This window comes from Tursiops truncatus, chromosome 17, assembly GCF_011762595.2.
Source record: "Tursiops truncatus isolate mTurTru1 chromosome 17, mTurTru1.mat.Y, whole genome shotgun sequence".
In the NCBI taxonomy this organism is placed as follows: Eukaryota; Metazoa; Chordata; class Mammalia; order Artiodactyla; family Delphinidae; genus Tursiops; species Tursiops truncatus.
Genome location: NC_047050.1, coordinates 67,980,911 through 67,996,787, shown reverse-complemented (window position 1 = coordinate 67,996,787; position 15,877 = coordinate 67,980,911). Strand labels below are relative to the sequence as shown.

The following is a 15,877-nucleotide window of genomic DNA, read 5'->3' as shown; positions in this document are numbered from 1 at the left end:
AATCACCAATCACCGAGAGTAGAAATAGCTGTGTGTGGATTGGTTCAAGATGGCGGAGTAGAAGGACGTGCTCTCACTCTTGTGAGAGCCCTGGAATCACAACTAACTGCTGAACAACCATCGACAGGAAGACACTGGAACTCACCAACAAGATACCCCACATCCAGAGACAAATCAGAAGCCACAGTGAGACGGTAGGAGGGGCACAATCACAATAAAATCAAATCCCGTAACCGCTGGGTGGGTGACTCACAAACTGGAGAACACTTATACCACAGAAGTCCACCCACTGGAGTGAAGGTTCTGAGCCCCACGTCAGGCTTCCCAACCTGGGGTCCGGCAACGGGAGGAGGAATTCCTAGAGAATCAGACTTTGAAGGCTAGCGGGATTTGATCGCAGGACTTCGACAGGACTGGGGGAAACAGAGGCTCCACTTTTGGAGGGCACACACAAAGTAGTGTGTGCATTGGGACCCAGGGGAAGGAGCAGTGACCCTAGGGGAGACTGAACCAGACCTACCTACTATTGTTGGAGGGTCTCCTGCAGAGGCGGGGGGCGGCTGTGGCTCACTGTGAGGAAAAGGACACTGGCAGCAGAAGTTCTGGGAAGTACTCCTTGGTGTGAGCCCTCCCAGAGTCCACCATTAGCCCCACCAAAGAGCCGGGGTAGGCTCCAGTGTTGGGTCGCCTCAGGCCAAACAACCAACAAGGAGGGAACCCAGCCCCACGCATCAGCAGACAAGCAGATTAAAGTTTTACTGAGCTCTGCCCACCAGAGCAACAGCCAGCTCTACCCACCACCAGTCCCTCCATGAAGAAACTTGCACAGGCCTCTTAGATAGCCTCATCCACCAGAGGGCAGACAGCAGAAGCAAGAAGAACTACAATCCTGCAGCCTGTGGCACAAAAACCACATTCACAGAAAGATAGACAAGATGAAAAGGCAGAGGGCTATGTATCAGATGAAGGAACACGATAAAACCCCAGAAAAACAACTAAATGAAGTGGAGATAGGCAACCTTCTAGAAAAAGAATTCAGAATAATGATAGTGAAGATGATCCAGGACCTCGGGAAAAGCATGGAGGCAAAGATCAAGCAGATGCAAGAGATGTTTAACAAAGATCTAGAAGAATTAAAGAACAAACAAACAGAGATGAACAATACAATAACTGAAATGAAAACTACACTAGAAGGAATCAATAGCAGAATAACTGAGGCAGAAGAGCGGATAAGTGACCAGGCAGACAGAATGGTGGAATTCACTGCTGCGGAACAGAATAAAGAAAAAAGAATGAAAAGAAACGAAGGCAGCCTAAGAGACCTCTGGGACAACATTAAACGCACCAACATTTGTATTGTAGGGGTCCCAGAGGAGAAGAGAGAGAGAAAGGACCTGAGCAAATATTTGAAGAGATTACACTTGAAAACTTCCCTAACATGGGAAAGGAAATAGCCACCCAAGTCCAGGAAGCACAGAGAGACAAATACCCAGAGACAAATGACAATGAAAACACGACAATCCAAAACCTATGGGATGCAGCAGTTCTAAGAGGGAAGTCTATAGCAATACAGTCCTACCTGAAGAAACAACAAACATCTCACACCTAAAGGAACTAGAGAAAGAAGAACAAATAAAACCCAAAGTTAGTAGAAGGGAAAAAATCATAAAGATCAGAGCAGAAATAAATGAAATAGAAACAAAGAAGACAATAGCAAAGATCCATAAAACTAAAAGCTGGTTCTTTGAGAAGATAAACAAAATTGATAAACCATTAGCCAGACTCATCAAGAAAAAGAGGGAGAGGACTCAAATCAATAAAATCAGAAATGAAAAAGCAGAAGTTACAACAGGCACCACAGAAATACAAAGCATCCTAAGAGACTACTACAAGCAACTCTATGCCAATAAAATGGACAACCTGGAGGAAATGGACAAATTCTTAGAAAGGTATAACCTTCCAAGACTGAACCAGGAAGAAATAGAAAATATGAACAGACAAATCACAAGTCATGAAATTGAAACTGTGATTAAAAATCTTCCAACCAACAGAAGTCCAGGCCCAGATGGCTTCACAGGTGAATTCTGTCAAACATTTAGAGAAGAGCTAACACCCATCCTTCTCAAACTCTTTCAAAAGATTGCAGAGGAAAGAACACTCCCAAACTCATTCTATGAGGCCACCATCACCCTGATACCAAAACCACACAAAGATACTACAAAAAAAGATTACAGACCAATATCACTGATGAATATAGATGCAAAAATCCTCAACAAAATACTAGGATACAGAATCCAACAACACATTAAAAGGATCATACACCAAGATCAAGTGGGATTCATCTCAGGGATGCAAGGATTCTTCAATATATGCAAATCAATGAATGTGATACACCATATTAACAAATTGAAGAAGAAAAACCATATGATCATCTCAATAGATGCAGAAAAAGCTTTTGACAAAATTCAACACCCATTTATGATTAAAAACTCTCCAGAAAGTAGGCATAGAGGGAACCTACCTCAACATAATAAAGGCCATATATGACAAACCTACAGCAAACATCATTCTCAATGGTGAAAAACTGAAAGCATTTCCACTAAGATCAGGAACAAGACAAGGTTGCCCACTCTCACCACTCTTATTCAACATAGTTTTGGAAGTTTTAGCCACAGCAATCAGAGAAGAAAAAGAAATAAAAGGAATACAAATTGAAAAAGAAGAAATAAAGCTGTCACTGTTTGCAGATGACATGATACTATACATAGAGAATCCTAAAGATGCTACCAGAAAACTACTAGAGCTAATCAGTGAATTTGGTAAAGCTGCAGGATACAAAATTAATGCACAGAAATCTCTTGCATTCCTATACACTAATGATGAAAAATCTGGAACTCTTCCATTTACCATTGCAACAAAAAGAATAAAATACATAGGAATAAACATACCAAAGGAGACAAAAGACCTGTATGCACAAAACTATAAGACGCTGATGAAAGAAATTCAAGATGATACAAACAGATGGAGAGATATACCATGTTCTTGGATTGGAATAATCAATATTGTGAAAATGACTATACTACCCAAAGCAATCTACAGATTCAGTGCAGTCCCTATCAAATTACCAATGACATTTTTTTACAGAACTAGAACAAAAAATCTTAAAATCTGTATGGAGACACAAAAGACCCCAAATAGCCAAAGCAATCTTGAGGGTAAAAAACTGAGCTGGAGGAATCGGACTCCCTGATTTCAGACTATACTACAAAGCTACAATAAGACAATATGGTACTGGCACAAAAACAGAAATAGAGATCAATGGAACAGGATAGAAAGCCCAGAGATAAACCCACACACCTGTGGTCAACTGATCTATGACAAAGGAGGCAAGGATATACAATGGAGAAAAGACAGTCTCTTCAATAAGTGGTGCTGGGAAAACTGGACAGCTACATGCAAAAGAATGAAGTTAGAACACTCCCTAACACCATACACAAAAATAAATTCAAAATGGATTAGAGACCTAAATGTAAGACCAGGCACTATAAAACTCTTAGAGGAAAACATAGGAAGAACACTCTTTGACATAAATCACAGCAAAATCTTTTTTGATCCACCTCCTAGAGTAATGGAAATAAAAACAAAAATAAACAAATGGGACCTAATGAAACTTAAAAGCTTTTGCAAAGCAAAGGAAACTACAAAGAAGACAAAAAGACAACCCTCAGAATGGGAGAAAATATTTGCAAACGAATCAGTGGACAAAGGATTAATCTCCAAAATATATAAACAGCTCATGTAGCTCAATATTAAAAAAACAACCCAATCCAAAAATGGGCAGAAGACATAAATAGACATTTCTCCAAAGAAGACATACAGATGGCCAAGAAGCACATGAAAAGCTGCTCAGCATAACTAATTATTAGAGAAATGCAAATCAGAACTACAACGAGGTATCACCTCACACCAGTTAGAATGGGCATCACCAGAAATTCTACAAACAACAAATGCTGGAGAGGGTGTGGAGAAAAGGGAACCCTCTTGCACTGTTGGTGGGAATGTAAATTGATACAGCCACTATGGAGAACAGTATGAAGGTTCCTTAAAAAACTGAAAATAGAATTACCATATGACCCAGCAATCCCACTACTAGGCATATGCCCAGAGGAAACCATAATTCAAAAAGACACATGCACCCCAATGTTCATTGCAGCACTGTTTACAACAGCCAGGTCATGGAAGCAACCTAAATGCCCATCGACAGACGAATAGATAAAGAAGAAGTGGTACATATATACAATGGAATATTACTCAGCCGTAAAAAGGAACGGAATTGAGTCATTTCTAGAGACGTGGATGGATCTAGAGACTGTCATACAGAGTGAAGTAAGTCAGAAAGAGAAAAACAAATATATATTAACACATATATGTGGAACCTAGAAAAATGATACAGATGAACCAGTTTGCAAGGCAGAAATAGAGACACAGATGTAGAGAACAAACGTATGGACACCAAGGGGGGAAAGTGGTGGGGTGGGGGTGGGATGAATTGGGAGATTGGGATTAACATGTATACACTGATGTGTATAAAATGGATGACTAATAAGGACCTGCTGTATAAAAAATTAAATTCAAAAAAAAAATCACCAGTCACCTTGCAATCTGTTGTTAAGGGGTTGGGATCTATCTATCTATCTTCTAACCTTTTTTTCTATTTATACATACATATTGTTTTCCTGTGTGTAATTTTTGTTATTCAATATTTAAACAGTACTGGGTTCGTACTGTAGTGCTATTTTGTAACCCTATTTTTCATTTATTTATATACTTTGAAAATGTTTTCCTGTTTCGTAAAATATTGTAGCCTGAGAACCTTTGTTTCATTGGACGCGTACAGCCCCCTAAAGCAGAGCTGCCCAGGCTGGAGCGGGGTCAGGAGCCTGGAGCCTCTCCCCCATTACCAGCTGCAGCCCCCTCAAAGAGGGGCCTGCAGAATCCAGAGGCGCTACCCGTAACATCATTCTAACCCCTGTATAGAAAGCTCACCATTTGCACCATAATTTATGTACCCGCTCTCCTATTTTGACTATTTCCATTTTTTCACTGTTTAGAATAATTGTTGAAAGCATCTCTGATATCTCTGCACGTGCTGTGATGAGCATGAATCCAGTTTATAATATTTTCACTTCCCTTCCTTCGCTATTGTTTGAGTCGGTCCGGAAATGCAGAGAAACCGCCGGCAGCCCAGGGTGCCCTGGTGGTCCTGTCAGCCCTTGCTCGGCTCAGATCCTGAAGCTCGTTTTCTTGAGAGATTGCAGGCTTTTTCAAGAGGTGGTTGTATTGCGCCAGAAGTTTTGTAGTGGATATCGTGGGGTGTACAAAAAAGTTTAGAGTGTTGATAGGAATTATGAATTCACCCTTCTAACTGTTCAGCATTACTGCAGAATTGTTTGTTGTCGTTTTATTACTTGGTTGGGGGGTGGACCAGGGCTGTCCTTCAGCTCGTGAGGCAGTTGAGGCATCTACTGTAGCTGTTACGCCCACTTGGTCTGGATTTTTTTCTCCTGTGTTCAGTTGTATCTCAGTAGCTCATTTTAAACTATAGGAGGATTGTAACTGGAGCTATTTTAGAGACCTCCTGGGTCTCTCATTTTGTCAGTGGCGGAAGCGAGAAGTGATGGACCTGAACTTACACAGCCAGCTGGAGGCAGGTCAAGTCTAGAGCACCCTTTCTTCCCCAGCTGTCAGACAGCCTCGCAGCCGCTTGAAGGAGGGTATCCTTGGTCTGTCACCCGACCATATCCCATCCCTCTCCTAAGTCCACCCCGCCACCTCCCTGCCCTTCCATTCTGATGCTGAGCACACCAGGAAGACCAGAACTGGTTCAGATGCTGTTAACATGTCTGAGTCTCAGAACAGCTTGCCTGCTTTGAAGGGGAACTCATTTCTTCATCCATTTACTCAATCAGCAAGCATTTTACTCAGTGGATATCGTGTCTATACTGCACTAGGGGGTTGATGTAACACAGTGGTAGACAAAACAGTCATAGCCCCTCCCTCAAGGAGCATTACTCCCGACAGCGAAGAAACAAGTGACTCTAAAATGCAGGCTCTTGAAAGTGAGCCTGTTCTGCCTGGTTGAGAGTAATGGGAGATTAGGGAGAAGTGATCAATCTAGAACTAGAACGGTCAAGACCTCACTGAGGAAGTGGCATGGAGACTGGAAGGCGCTTTGCCGGTAGCCAGAGGACGAGTGGTCCAGACGGAGAGCACAGCATGTGCCAGGAAGAGAGAACTTGATGGGTTGAGAAGCCGAGGAGGCCTGGCGTGGTTGAAGGGTAGTGGGAATGGGTGGAGGGGCTTAAGACAGGTTGTGCTGGGGTTAGACCTATACTGGGAGGTTGGATTTGAATCCAGTTTGATGGAAAGTGGTTGATGTGTTTTAAGCAGGAAAGTGATATGATCTGATAAATCACTTGAAAACATCAGTCTAACAGCATGACACAGCACATGAGACTGGCCTTTGGAGTTAGTGAAAACCTAAATTAGTAACCTGACCATCTGCCTTACTTACTGTTTGACCTTGGGCAAGTTGCTTAAGCTCTCTGAGCCTGTTTCCTCATTAATTGGGTGAGACTAAGACACATCTTACAGAGTTGTTTCAAGCAACAACTTTAGATGACATATGTTAAACACAGTACTATCATTTTAATAACTATTTCAGACTGCCTGGGTTGGAACATGGTGTAATGGGATGCATTATCGTACAGTTTATAGAATGAGGCAGGGGAACAACTGCGAAACTTCCAGTGGAGAGAGTGGTGCGATGTGAAGAACCTTTGGGAGTCTCCCCCCTCCACCTCCCCAGCCTCAAAAGACCTATTTCAGTATCTGAAATGCTATCATTATGTTTTTTCCACCACTACTGCTGAGCCTTTCAAGTGTAAAGAATTCTAAGAAAATAAACCGAGTCACACTTTATCAAGAGTCTGTGTTGTACATGCATTGCAGGCCGTATCTGTATGTCACACAGCCCCCTGGCAGCATGTGGAGTGGCCTTGAATGACTTGCCCAAGCACACCCTAGCTGAGTGCATGTCACCTGCTTGACCATGTGAGCACGGGGCACTCTGGCATCTGTGAAGGGTACACTTACAAAGCCCTTAACAGTGCATGAGGTGGTATCACTAACCCTCATCCCTCCACTTCTGAGCAGGATTCTTTGTTTCCCCTTGATGCATATGCAACCAAATAAAATAAAGCTTAGCTTAATAGGTCAGTAATCGCTTACAATAACTGTTCATTCATATATATAGTATGTTGTAGTTTTCAAAGCATTCCGATACCTGTAAGAAGATGGTGCTGTAAGCAGTTCATTGCCTTTAGTGTCGGACCTGGTTTGTGCTTTGACGCCTCCGATTCATAGTGTGTTTGAACACACCTTGCAGGGTTACCAGGAGCAGCCAATGAAGCAGGCAACCTGTGTGTCTGCAGTGAAGTGGGATCTTCGTTGGTGTCAGGCCCTGGTCCCCTCACATCGGCGTGGGCTAGTTGCGGAAGGTGCCAGGACACCCATTTTTAAATCAGGAAGCCAAGTCAGCAGGTCAGATGGTTCTCCCAAAGTCACAGGCCAGGAGTGATGTGTGGCCTCATGCCTCTCGGCTCCCACCAAAACCTCTTTTCTCCAGATCTTAATGCCCTGGAAAACGGCCTGATGACAAGGCACCAGTGTAAAATACCTTCAGGGTGGTGAGTAACTGTCTAGGGCATGAAGGAGTTAACACACCAGACAGAATACCTAATTCATACCTGGGAATCTCAGCAGAACTTCTGGGAGCTGGCTCATTACTTTAATTGGATTTTCCAACGTGTTGAGCAAGTCAGCAGATTCGCATTAGCCTTACTTTCAGAGGAGCTGTTTCCCTCTGTAGAGGGGAAGGAGAGAGAGGGGGAGGCAGTGGGCAGTGGAGAGAGGGTGTCAGAGCTAATGCAGGATGACAAAGCAAGCCCGTTAGGACGTCCTCGTTAACTGATACGGTCGCACGTGCATGTAGGTGTTAAGGGCGGGGGTGTATGGGGGTACCCTTTGCAGAGCTGTGCTGCTTTCTCCTGCTCTCACACAGGGAAGAACAGCGGTGGTGCTGAGTCACTGCCCCCCCCCCTTCCCCGAGGCCCACACAGGCCAGCCAGAAACTGCCCTGCAGCGTGAGGACCCACAACTGCTTCTTGGCTCCTGTGTTGGAATCTGGTCAATTAGTGAACAAGGCCAGATGAGCTGCCTCCCCTTAAGGAACATACCTTCTAGAAAAGAAAGACAGGTGGTAAATCAGTAAACAGGTAACGAGACCATTTCATTTTGTAGCAAAGCTATATGGGGTAAAGAAAAAATAAGGGCATAGATGCGTGTGTGTTTATATACACAGGAAAATTGCTCCTGAAGTCATTTCCAATGGCTGGAATTACAGTTTGTATAATGTCTGGGAGTGTTTAAGCAGTTGTAAGGAATAAATGGTTATTTTTATCAAAGCCAATATTAATTACAGTTTATTTGCTTAAACAAGTCATTTTTGCATCGTTATGCAGAATGGTAGACCTCAGCCACCTCCTGTCTGGTTTATCCCAAATTTTTTGGTGGGCTTGATGTATATGCTCCTAGGGGAAAATTTCCCCCGCTTTTTTTAATATTTATTTATTTGGCTGTGTCGGGTCTTAGTTGCGGCATGCGGGATCTAGTTCTAGTGACCAGGGATCGAACCCAGGTCCCCTGCATTGGGAGCCTGGAGTCTTAGCCACTGGACCACCAGGGAAGTCCCAGGGAAATTTCGCCTTTGTGAGGAAGGAAATGAACAGCAGTTTGTTTGGAAAGTAGTGTCTTTACCCAACTACACCTCATTCCTGCAATGGTCTTTAATGTGTTGTGTGCTTAGTAAAATGGAAAAGATATACTTCTTAAAACATGCCCTCTAACCTTGTGTAATCTTGAATCACATAAAGAACTTACGTTAATTTAACTTTATTGATAAAGGAAATGGATTGAGAGTAAATGAGAGTGGAGTAATCGATAGGACTTCGGTAAAGTAAATGGGAAATAATTATATAATAGAATTAAAAGGCTTCTTTTAAAAATCTGAGGATTCTGAAGGTGATACGGGAAGTCTGTCCACTAATATTATTATTGTGTTATGTTGGCTGCATTGCCCATGGGGTGCTTTTGTTACACATCCGTTTGCAATGAACAGTTTGCTCAGGTCATGAAAAGGATTCCTGAAAGAGCCGGAAAATTAAAAACAAACAAACAGGAAAATGACAGAATCCTACACCTGTGAAGCCTTGCGACCCATCCCTGTCACAGAGCAACACCTTCAAATATCTGAGAGAGTAGGTGTTCTTAGTTGGGATGGCCAAGGAAGGGACGTTTCATTTTGCCCAAATATGTCCTAAAAGTTTCCTCCTCTTGAGATTGCTCTGTTCTCTCTGACTTCTTTCAGTATCTTTATAATAACAGACAGTTACTATTCACTTAACACAATCTCCTTTGCCAGTTTTTATAAATTAACCTACCTTTTCACCAGGAAATGAGTTAGGAGGAGTCTGTAAGTTTAAATTTTTTTTCCTGTGGCCTTTTCATGGGATCATCAGTGGGAAGATTCTCAAATCATAATACATGGTTATTTTGCCTTCTTGGTTTCTTATCAGCCCCCAGGAGTATGTGAGTGGATAACCACAGAGAAATTCTTAATTCTTGGGGTTTTCCATCAATGCGACTGCAGTCCAGTGCCTGCCCAGTGCCTGACCATGTGCCTGACCATGATGACTGGGCCGAAAGGTGATGCCGTGTGTTCATTGTGTGATCAGTACGCGGTTTTCGAGGGACTTTTCCTTCCCAATAACCCCCACATTGAGTACAGACCACAGACTTTCACGATTCTTTTATTGTTACTTTGTAACACAGCCTTCAGGTCAAGGTGGCAATGACGTTTATGTATTTTTTGGTCTTTCCTGCTTCATTTCCCGAAGGATGAGAGACACTGGGGAAAGCCTTGATTCAGGACTAATAGTTAAAAATGCTTTATGATCACTGTCTCTTCACGTTTTGTTTTAGAATTTTTACTTTTTTTGAATCCACAATGTAGTACATGTTACCCCCCCGACATGCAGAAGGTACACAGTACAAGGCTCCTCTCCCACCCTGTGTCCTTGCCCTACCCCTACCCCGTGTCCATCCCTGGCGGGGACCAATGTCAGCAGTTTAGTCTGTATCCTCTCAGAAAGAATTTAAGCATGAACATATTTTTTTCCTCTTTTTATACAAATCCTTGTGCACCATGAATACTGTTTTTCACTTTGCTTTTATCACAAAACAGTTTATCTTGGAGATATTTCCAAAGTTAAACATAAAAAGCTTTCTCATTTTTATGGCAATTGTGTAGAACTTCCATAATTTATTAACTGGTCCCCTACTGATAAGCACTAAACTTAGCATCAGTATAAACATTCCTGTCGAGGAGACCCTTGTACACATGCGACTTTGTGTTTCCTTCATTCTACAGATATTTATTGAGTACCTACTCTGTGCTATGCAGTGTTCTAAATTCTGAAAGCATAGCAGTGAACTTACAGACCCCAGTCTCAAAGAGCTTGCATTCAGATTGGGAACACAGCAAACAAATAAGGAAACAGATACAGATAAAAGGTTAAGGAAACAGATACAGATAAAGGGTTAAGGGCAGTAAGTGTTGAGATGAAAATGCAAGATCTCCACGAACAGAGGAAAGGTAGGTTCTGGCTTGATGAGCGGAGATCCCTGCCTCACTTACCACCATCCACGCAAACGCCCAAGACCCACAGGGTAGCAGGATGCAGGGGGCTTGTGACCCAGGAATGAGACTGTTGAGGACTCGGAGCAAGATGTTATTCCCACTGTCTGTCTGGGGCAGAGAATGAGTCCTGTTAATCTTTGTTTTTCCCATCTCATACCCAAAGCCAGTGTTTTTCAACCTTTTCTTTTATTATTACTACCTGCAAACTCCCACCCCAAGGAGCTTTTTAAAAGATAGTCTTTGGGCTTCCCTGGTGGCGCAGTGGTTGAGAGTCTGCCTGCCGATGCAGGGGACGCGGGTTCGTGTTCCCGGTCCGGGAAGATCCCACATGCCGCAGAGCGGCTGGGCCCATGAGCCGTGGCCACTGAGCCTGCGCGTCTGGAGCCTGTGCTCTGCAACAGGAGGGGCCGCAGCGGTGAGAGGCCCGCTACCACAAAAAAAAAAAAAAAAAAGATAGTCTTCCTAATAACTTTCTCCGTGAAATTTTAATACCACAGATATTCTCTATATCAGTTTACATACTGTGACCCTTTGGAAAGCCACAAACCGTAGTCTGTAATCATATTTATTATTATTAATTAAATATTATAGCTATTATATAATTATATTATCAATAATTAATAATGTAATTATAAACTATGTCTTATATTACTGTTATTAATGAAATATAATGTTTGATTATTATTGATAATTAAATATTAATGTTATTGATATTATTTTCACCCCACACCCTAAGACCCAGTGCCCTCGACCTCCCAGAACGTAGGCTGTGCATCACGGCCCTCTCACTGTTGGCTGGCCTGCCAGCCCGGCTGTTTCTCTGCATGGGTGGTGGTGAGATTGCAAAGATGGAATGTCTTGGTAGGAATCTCTTTGTCTGAAATAAAAAAGAAAGAGATGGTTGTTTCTGACCCGAGTCGTCTGGTGGTGTGCATTGGAAAACTGCCCTCGTGTGTCACATTGGTGGTCAGGGAGGGCAAGACGTGGAGTGACGTGGAGCTGCAGGAAGCCTCGGATGAGAACCACGGGACAGGGCCAGGGAGGAGTTCAGGGCTGGAGGGAAGGTCTCCCCGCCCTGCCCCTCTGTTCCCACATTGCCTTATTCGAATTTAACATCCCGTAGGATTTTAAGGTAATAAACGCTTCCCAGGTGTCAGGGAGCACACCAGCACTTTCCCCGTGCATTAACTCATTGCATCTTCACAGCAGCCACCCACCACAGGTTCTGGTAGCCTCGCTTTAGAGCGGTGGTTAAGAGGGTCATGCACAGAGCCTGTAAGTGTCAGCGTTGCTTCCTCTCACACCACCGTCTCCCTCTGCCTGACCTCATCATGCGTTAGAGCTGGTTGCGTACTGACTGCGTCTGCCCCTGGGTCGTCAGCCCTCTGTAGGCAGGCCGTGTTGTGTACATCATCGCACCCCCGTCCCAGGCCCTGGCATAGCGGGTGTCACAGAATAGGTACTTCATAAATGAGTGATGGAAGGGTGGTTGGACGGGTGGGCGGCTGATAAACGAACACGCTCACACATGAGTAAAATTCCTTCTCGAATGAGGGGACCCGCCAGCCTCTCCATCTGTAACCGGTGCTGCGGGTCCCTGCGGTCTCAGTTCCACGCTGCTGGAACTGGTTTCGCCAAGATGCCAGGGCTCCCCCTGAAGACGGACTGTATAGCGCTTCTCAGCCCTTGTTTTCCTGACTCTTTCCACACTGGCCCATCCCTCCCTTGGTTTCCCTGCCACCCTGCTCCCCAGTTGGGTACATTCCTTCCCCCTCTCTCTGTAGACTGCTCTTCGCACCACCCTAAAATCAAGGAGACCCAGGCCTCCGCCCTGGAACAGTGAAAAAAGCCCTGCTCCAGCTGTAGATGCACTTCCTAAATAGCTTTCCTTTTAACAGAACTTGGCACCGAGGATACAGTCGCGAGCAGGAGCGTCGCTGTCTCTGCCCTCGTTTCACCGAGCTTATGTGTGACGGGGTGACCGTGCTCAGTCGGCAGCGGCCGGTTTTGCTGTCCCACGTGCACCTTCTTTTTCTCACCGTCTCCCGTCTTTGTTTGCTTTTCAGCTCCAGGGCCTGAGCCACAACGTGATCTTCACCTTGGATTCCTTGTTGAAAGGAGACCTAAAGGGAGTCAAAGGAGTGAGTGTTGAGAAATTTGATTTTCAGTTTAGCTTGAAAGGGTTGCCTTCTTTCTCTTCTAAGATCCCAGTGGTACTCATGTCTGAAAGGCACTCTGAACGTTTTCAGCATAAAAAATGCTGTTGGAACATGATCATTAGAAAAAAACACACCGCTTCACATGGCGCTATTGCCCGAGAGACAGGATGAGACACTCAGGAAGACCGGGGCGGCGGGGGGGGCGTCTTCGCTGAGTCTGGGCTCCCCCCTGGAGGACCCGTGGACCCACCTCTCAGAACCACTGGGTCCTGCCTCATCGTCGTGACCGGGAACGCACACCGTCCCACTCTCTTAGCTTCTCGGGTGTAATAAGTTGTGTGATGTGCCTGAAAGTGTCCTGTGTGAAGTTTCGAGTGTCCTATAATGGAGAGCATTTCTGCTAAGATGTTACTGGAAGATTATATACCTTTAAGCAAAAGTACTTTCAATCTCGGTTTTATTTTCTCTTTTTTAAGGATCTCAAGAAGCCATTTGACAAAGCTTGGAAAGATTATGAGACAAAGTTGTAAGTGTTTTTTTTTTTTTTGGTTGGTTGCTTGGTTTATTTGCTGTGAGTATTCTAAGCAAAAGAATAACTACAAGAAGGACAGAGCCCTGAACTAATAGCTTTGGGACAAAACACTGTTGAGTCCATCCTCTAAGGGCTGAGAGGCTGGGTGTTCTGACCTGACTAGAAGTGCTGACACCTCCCGTGCTAGTTGTGTCTGGAGCGAGATGTACTTTCACTGTCGGGTATTTGGGCATCCATGGCTGATACAAACTGTCAAGTTGTAGGTCTGTGACTGTTGCAACTTTTCTTTCGTTATAGTTAGCACATAACTGGAGACCATTTACACATTTCAGGATAGCACGGCAACTGGGCAATACAAATAATACCCAGTGTGTGTGACATCTGTCTGCCCACCAGGGCCTGTGCAAAGTGCTTTACATGCATGACCTCCTCACAGCAACCCTCTCTGTGTGCACCTTGCGCTGTTTACGGCTTAGGAAACTGAAGCTTAGAAAGGCTGAGGGGCCTGCAGAAAGTCCTAAGGCTAATAGAAATGTCGGGCTGGTGTCCCCTCCAGTCTGTGTAACCCCAGAGCTGGAGCCGTGTGGCATGACGGCAGTCAGAGGCCTGCGTGCTGGGGTTATCGTGCGGGATGACGGGGAGGCCGCACGTGAGGTCTTGTCGTGGGCCTGACTCATCCTTGTGCGGTACTGTTCCTACCACATCTCTTTGTGATTATTGCTCTGAGGCATTTGTAACCAGGCTGTGGAGTGGGGTGGGAGGAGAAATGTATTTATAAACATTTAATAAAAGTCTTAGCTGTAAACTTGGATAAGTACAAACATGAGAGAATAAAAGCATTTCCGTAGGCAGCAGTAACAGCAGAGTGAAAACACGAGCCAAAGAAAAACAAATTCAGGACTAAGCTATGCCCGCCCGTCATGTTTCTTCTCAAGAGTCGGTAGCTTCCTGCTTTCTTCCCACCCACACCAGTGGAGAGAGAGCTGAGGTTTATTCTCCTTCTGGTAAAATCCCTGCCTTCACACCCATTTAACCTCCAAGGTGGTGTGATGAAAAGAGTTGCTTAGGAATGGCACGAGGGTATTACAGTGAATCCCAGCCAGGTCTGTAGGTTTTCCATTGGGTCGATGGCTTGATTTTCCACTGTGTTTGTATGTAGACAAGGATATTGGCTTTCTTTGGGGTTTGATATCCTACCCCACAATTTAAAAGAAGACTTGAAGGCTAAATCAGTCTTTGCTTTCACAACTAGAAATTATAGGCTCTTTCTGAAATTAGAAGTCTGCTTTCAAATTAAATGGATTTTCAGAAAAAGGGCTGTGACCCCTGGTGTTAATACCAAAGTATCAAATGTCATAGCCAAGCGTTAGCCTCGGGTACCATAGGTTTAATGTGGTCCCTCCCTCTTATTTCCCCGGTTGCTTCCCAGCTGAAGAACATTTTCATAGCGTTCCAAATTGTAGATTAGGATTTCTTCTAAATCCTTATTTTGTACAATCCAGTGCCAGGTGGTTGAATGATTAAAACGTTACTGCGGTATGAAAACAGCCTAAGTTTAGAGAAATACTGGAAATTGCTTTTGACTAATTTACATGCATGTCTACAAAGACCCATTATCTACTTTGTCTTGAATTAACTCTTAAATCTCAATCTATTGATAATCAAGATATGCCTCAGGCCCCCAACCTTCTGATTCTTTTTCATCGTAAGGTGCCTTACTCTAGAAAAAGTAAACTGTCAGAATTACTTGATGCCAACCAAAATATAAGAGAATTTATATGAATCCATTCATGTGGGAGATCGGAGTTAAAATGTAGGAAGTCTCCTTGGTGAAGATCCATGCAATGTGTTGATTCTCTTTGAACTTAGATTTTCACTTTTGATCGATGCTCTCCATTTAAGAGTTCCTGCCTCCTAACTCCGGTAATTAAGAAATAATCAGGTGGCTCCCATTAAAGGGAGGCCACGACTGCGGTGTTTTTGTTTTTAATGATGGCACCCGCTTTCATTACAGTACAAAAATTGAGAAGGAGAAAAGGGAGCACGCCAAACAGCACGGGATGATCCGCACGGAGATCACCGGAGCTGAGATCGCGGAAGAAATGGAGAAGGAGAGGCGCCTCTTTCAGCTCCAAATGTGTGAAGTAAGAGCAGACTTTTCAGCCCTTTGCCTAGAATTTGATTAACTGTCATCCTTCCTGCTAGTCAGCAGTCTTTATGCTTAAATGCAGGCTGTGTTTGATGATTAGAGGAGGGGACTGTTTCTCAAGGACTCTAATCTCCACTTTTCTCCAAGCCTTTTGGGATCCGCCGTTTCACTGTTGTCTCATATTTTGAGCCTGAGTCCTATGGGGCTCTTTAAGCCAA

General features: G+C 44.0%; 1 protein-coding gene across 8 annotated transcripts in view; it reads left to right on the top strand.

Moving 5' to 3' along the window:
* The window catches only part of ASAP1 (ArfGAP with SH3 domain, ankyrin repeat and PH domain 1), a 349,999-nt gene that overhangs the window by 242,277 nt on the left and 91,845 nt on the right, over window positions 1–15,877 (top strand). For all 8 annotated transcript variants that reach the window (XR_012327408.1, XM_073794762.1, XM_073794764.1 and 5 more), the window contains 3 exons: window positions 12,886–12,960; window positions 13,455–13,504; window positions 15,525–15,654. Coding sequence is in view for 7 of the 8 variants with exons in the window: in XM_073794762.1 (XP_073650863.1) it covers window positions 12,886–12,960; window positions 13,455–13,504; window positions 15,525–15,654 (255 nt within the window). In the remaining variant the exon portion in view is untranslated. The remainder of the gene's footprint in view (window positions 1–12,885; window positions 12,961–13,454; window positions 13,505–15,524; window positions 15,655–15,877) is intronic.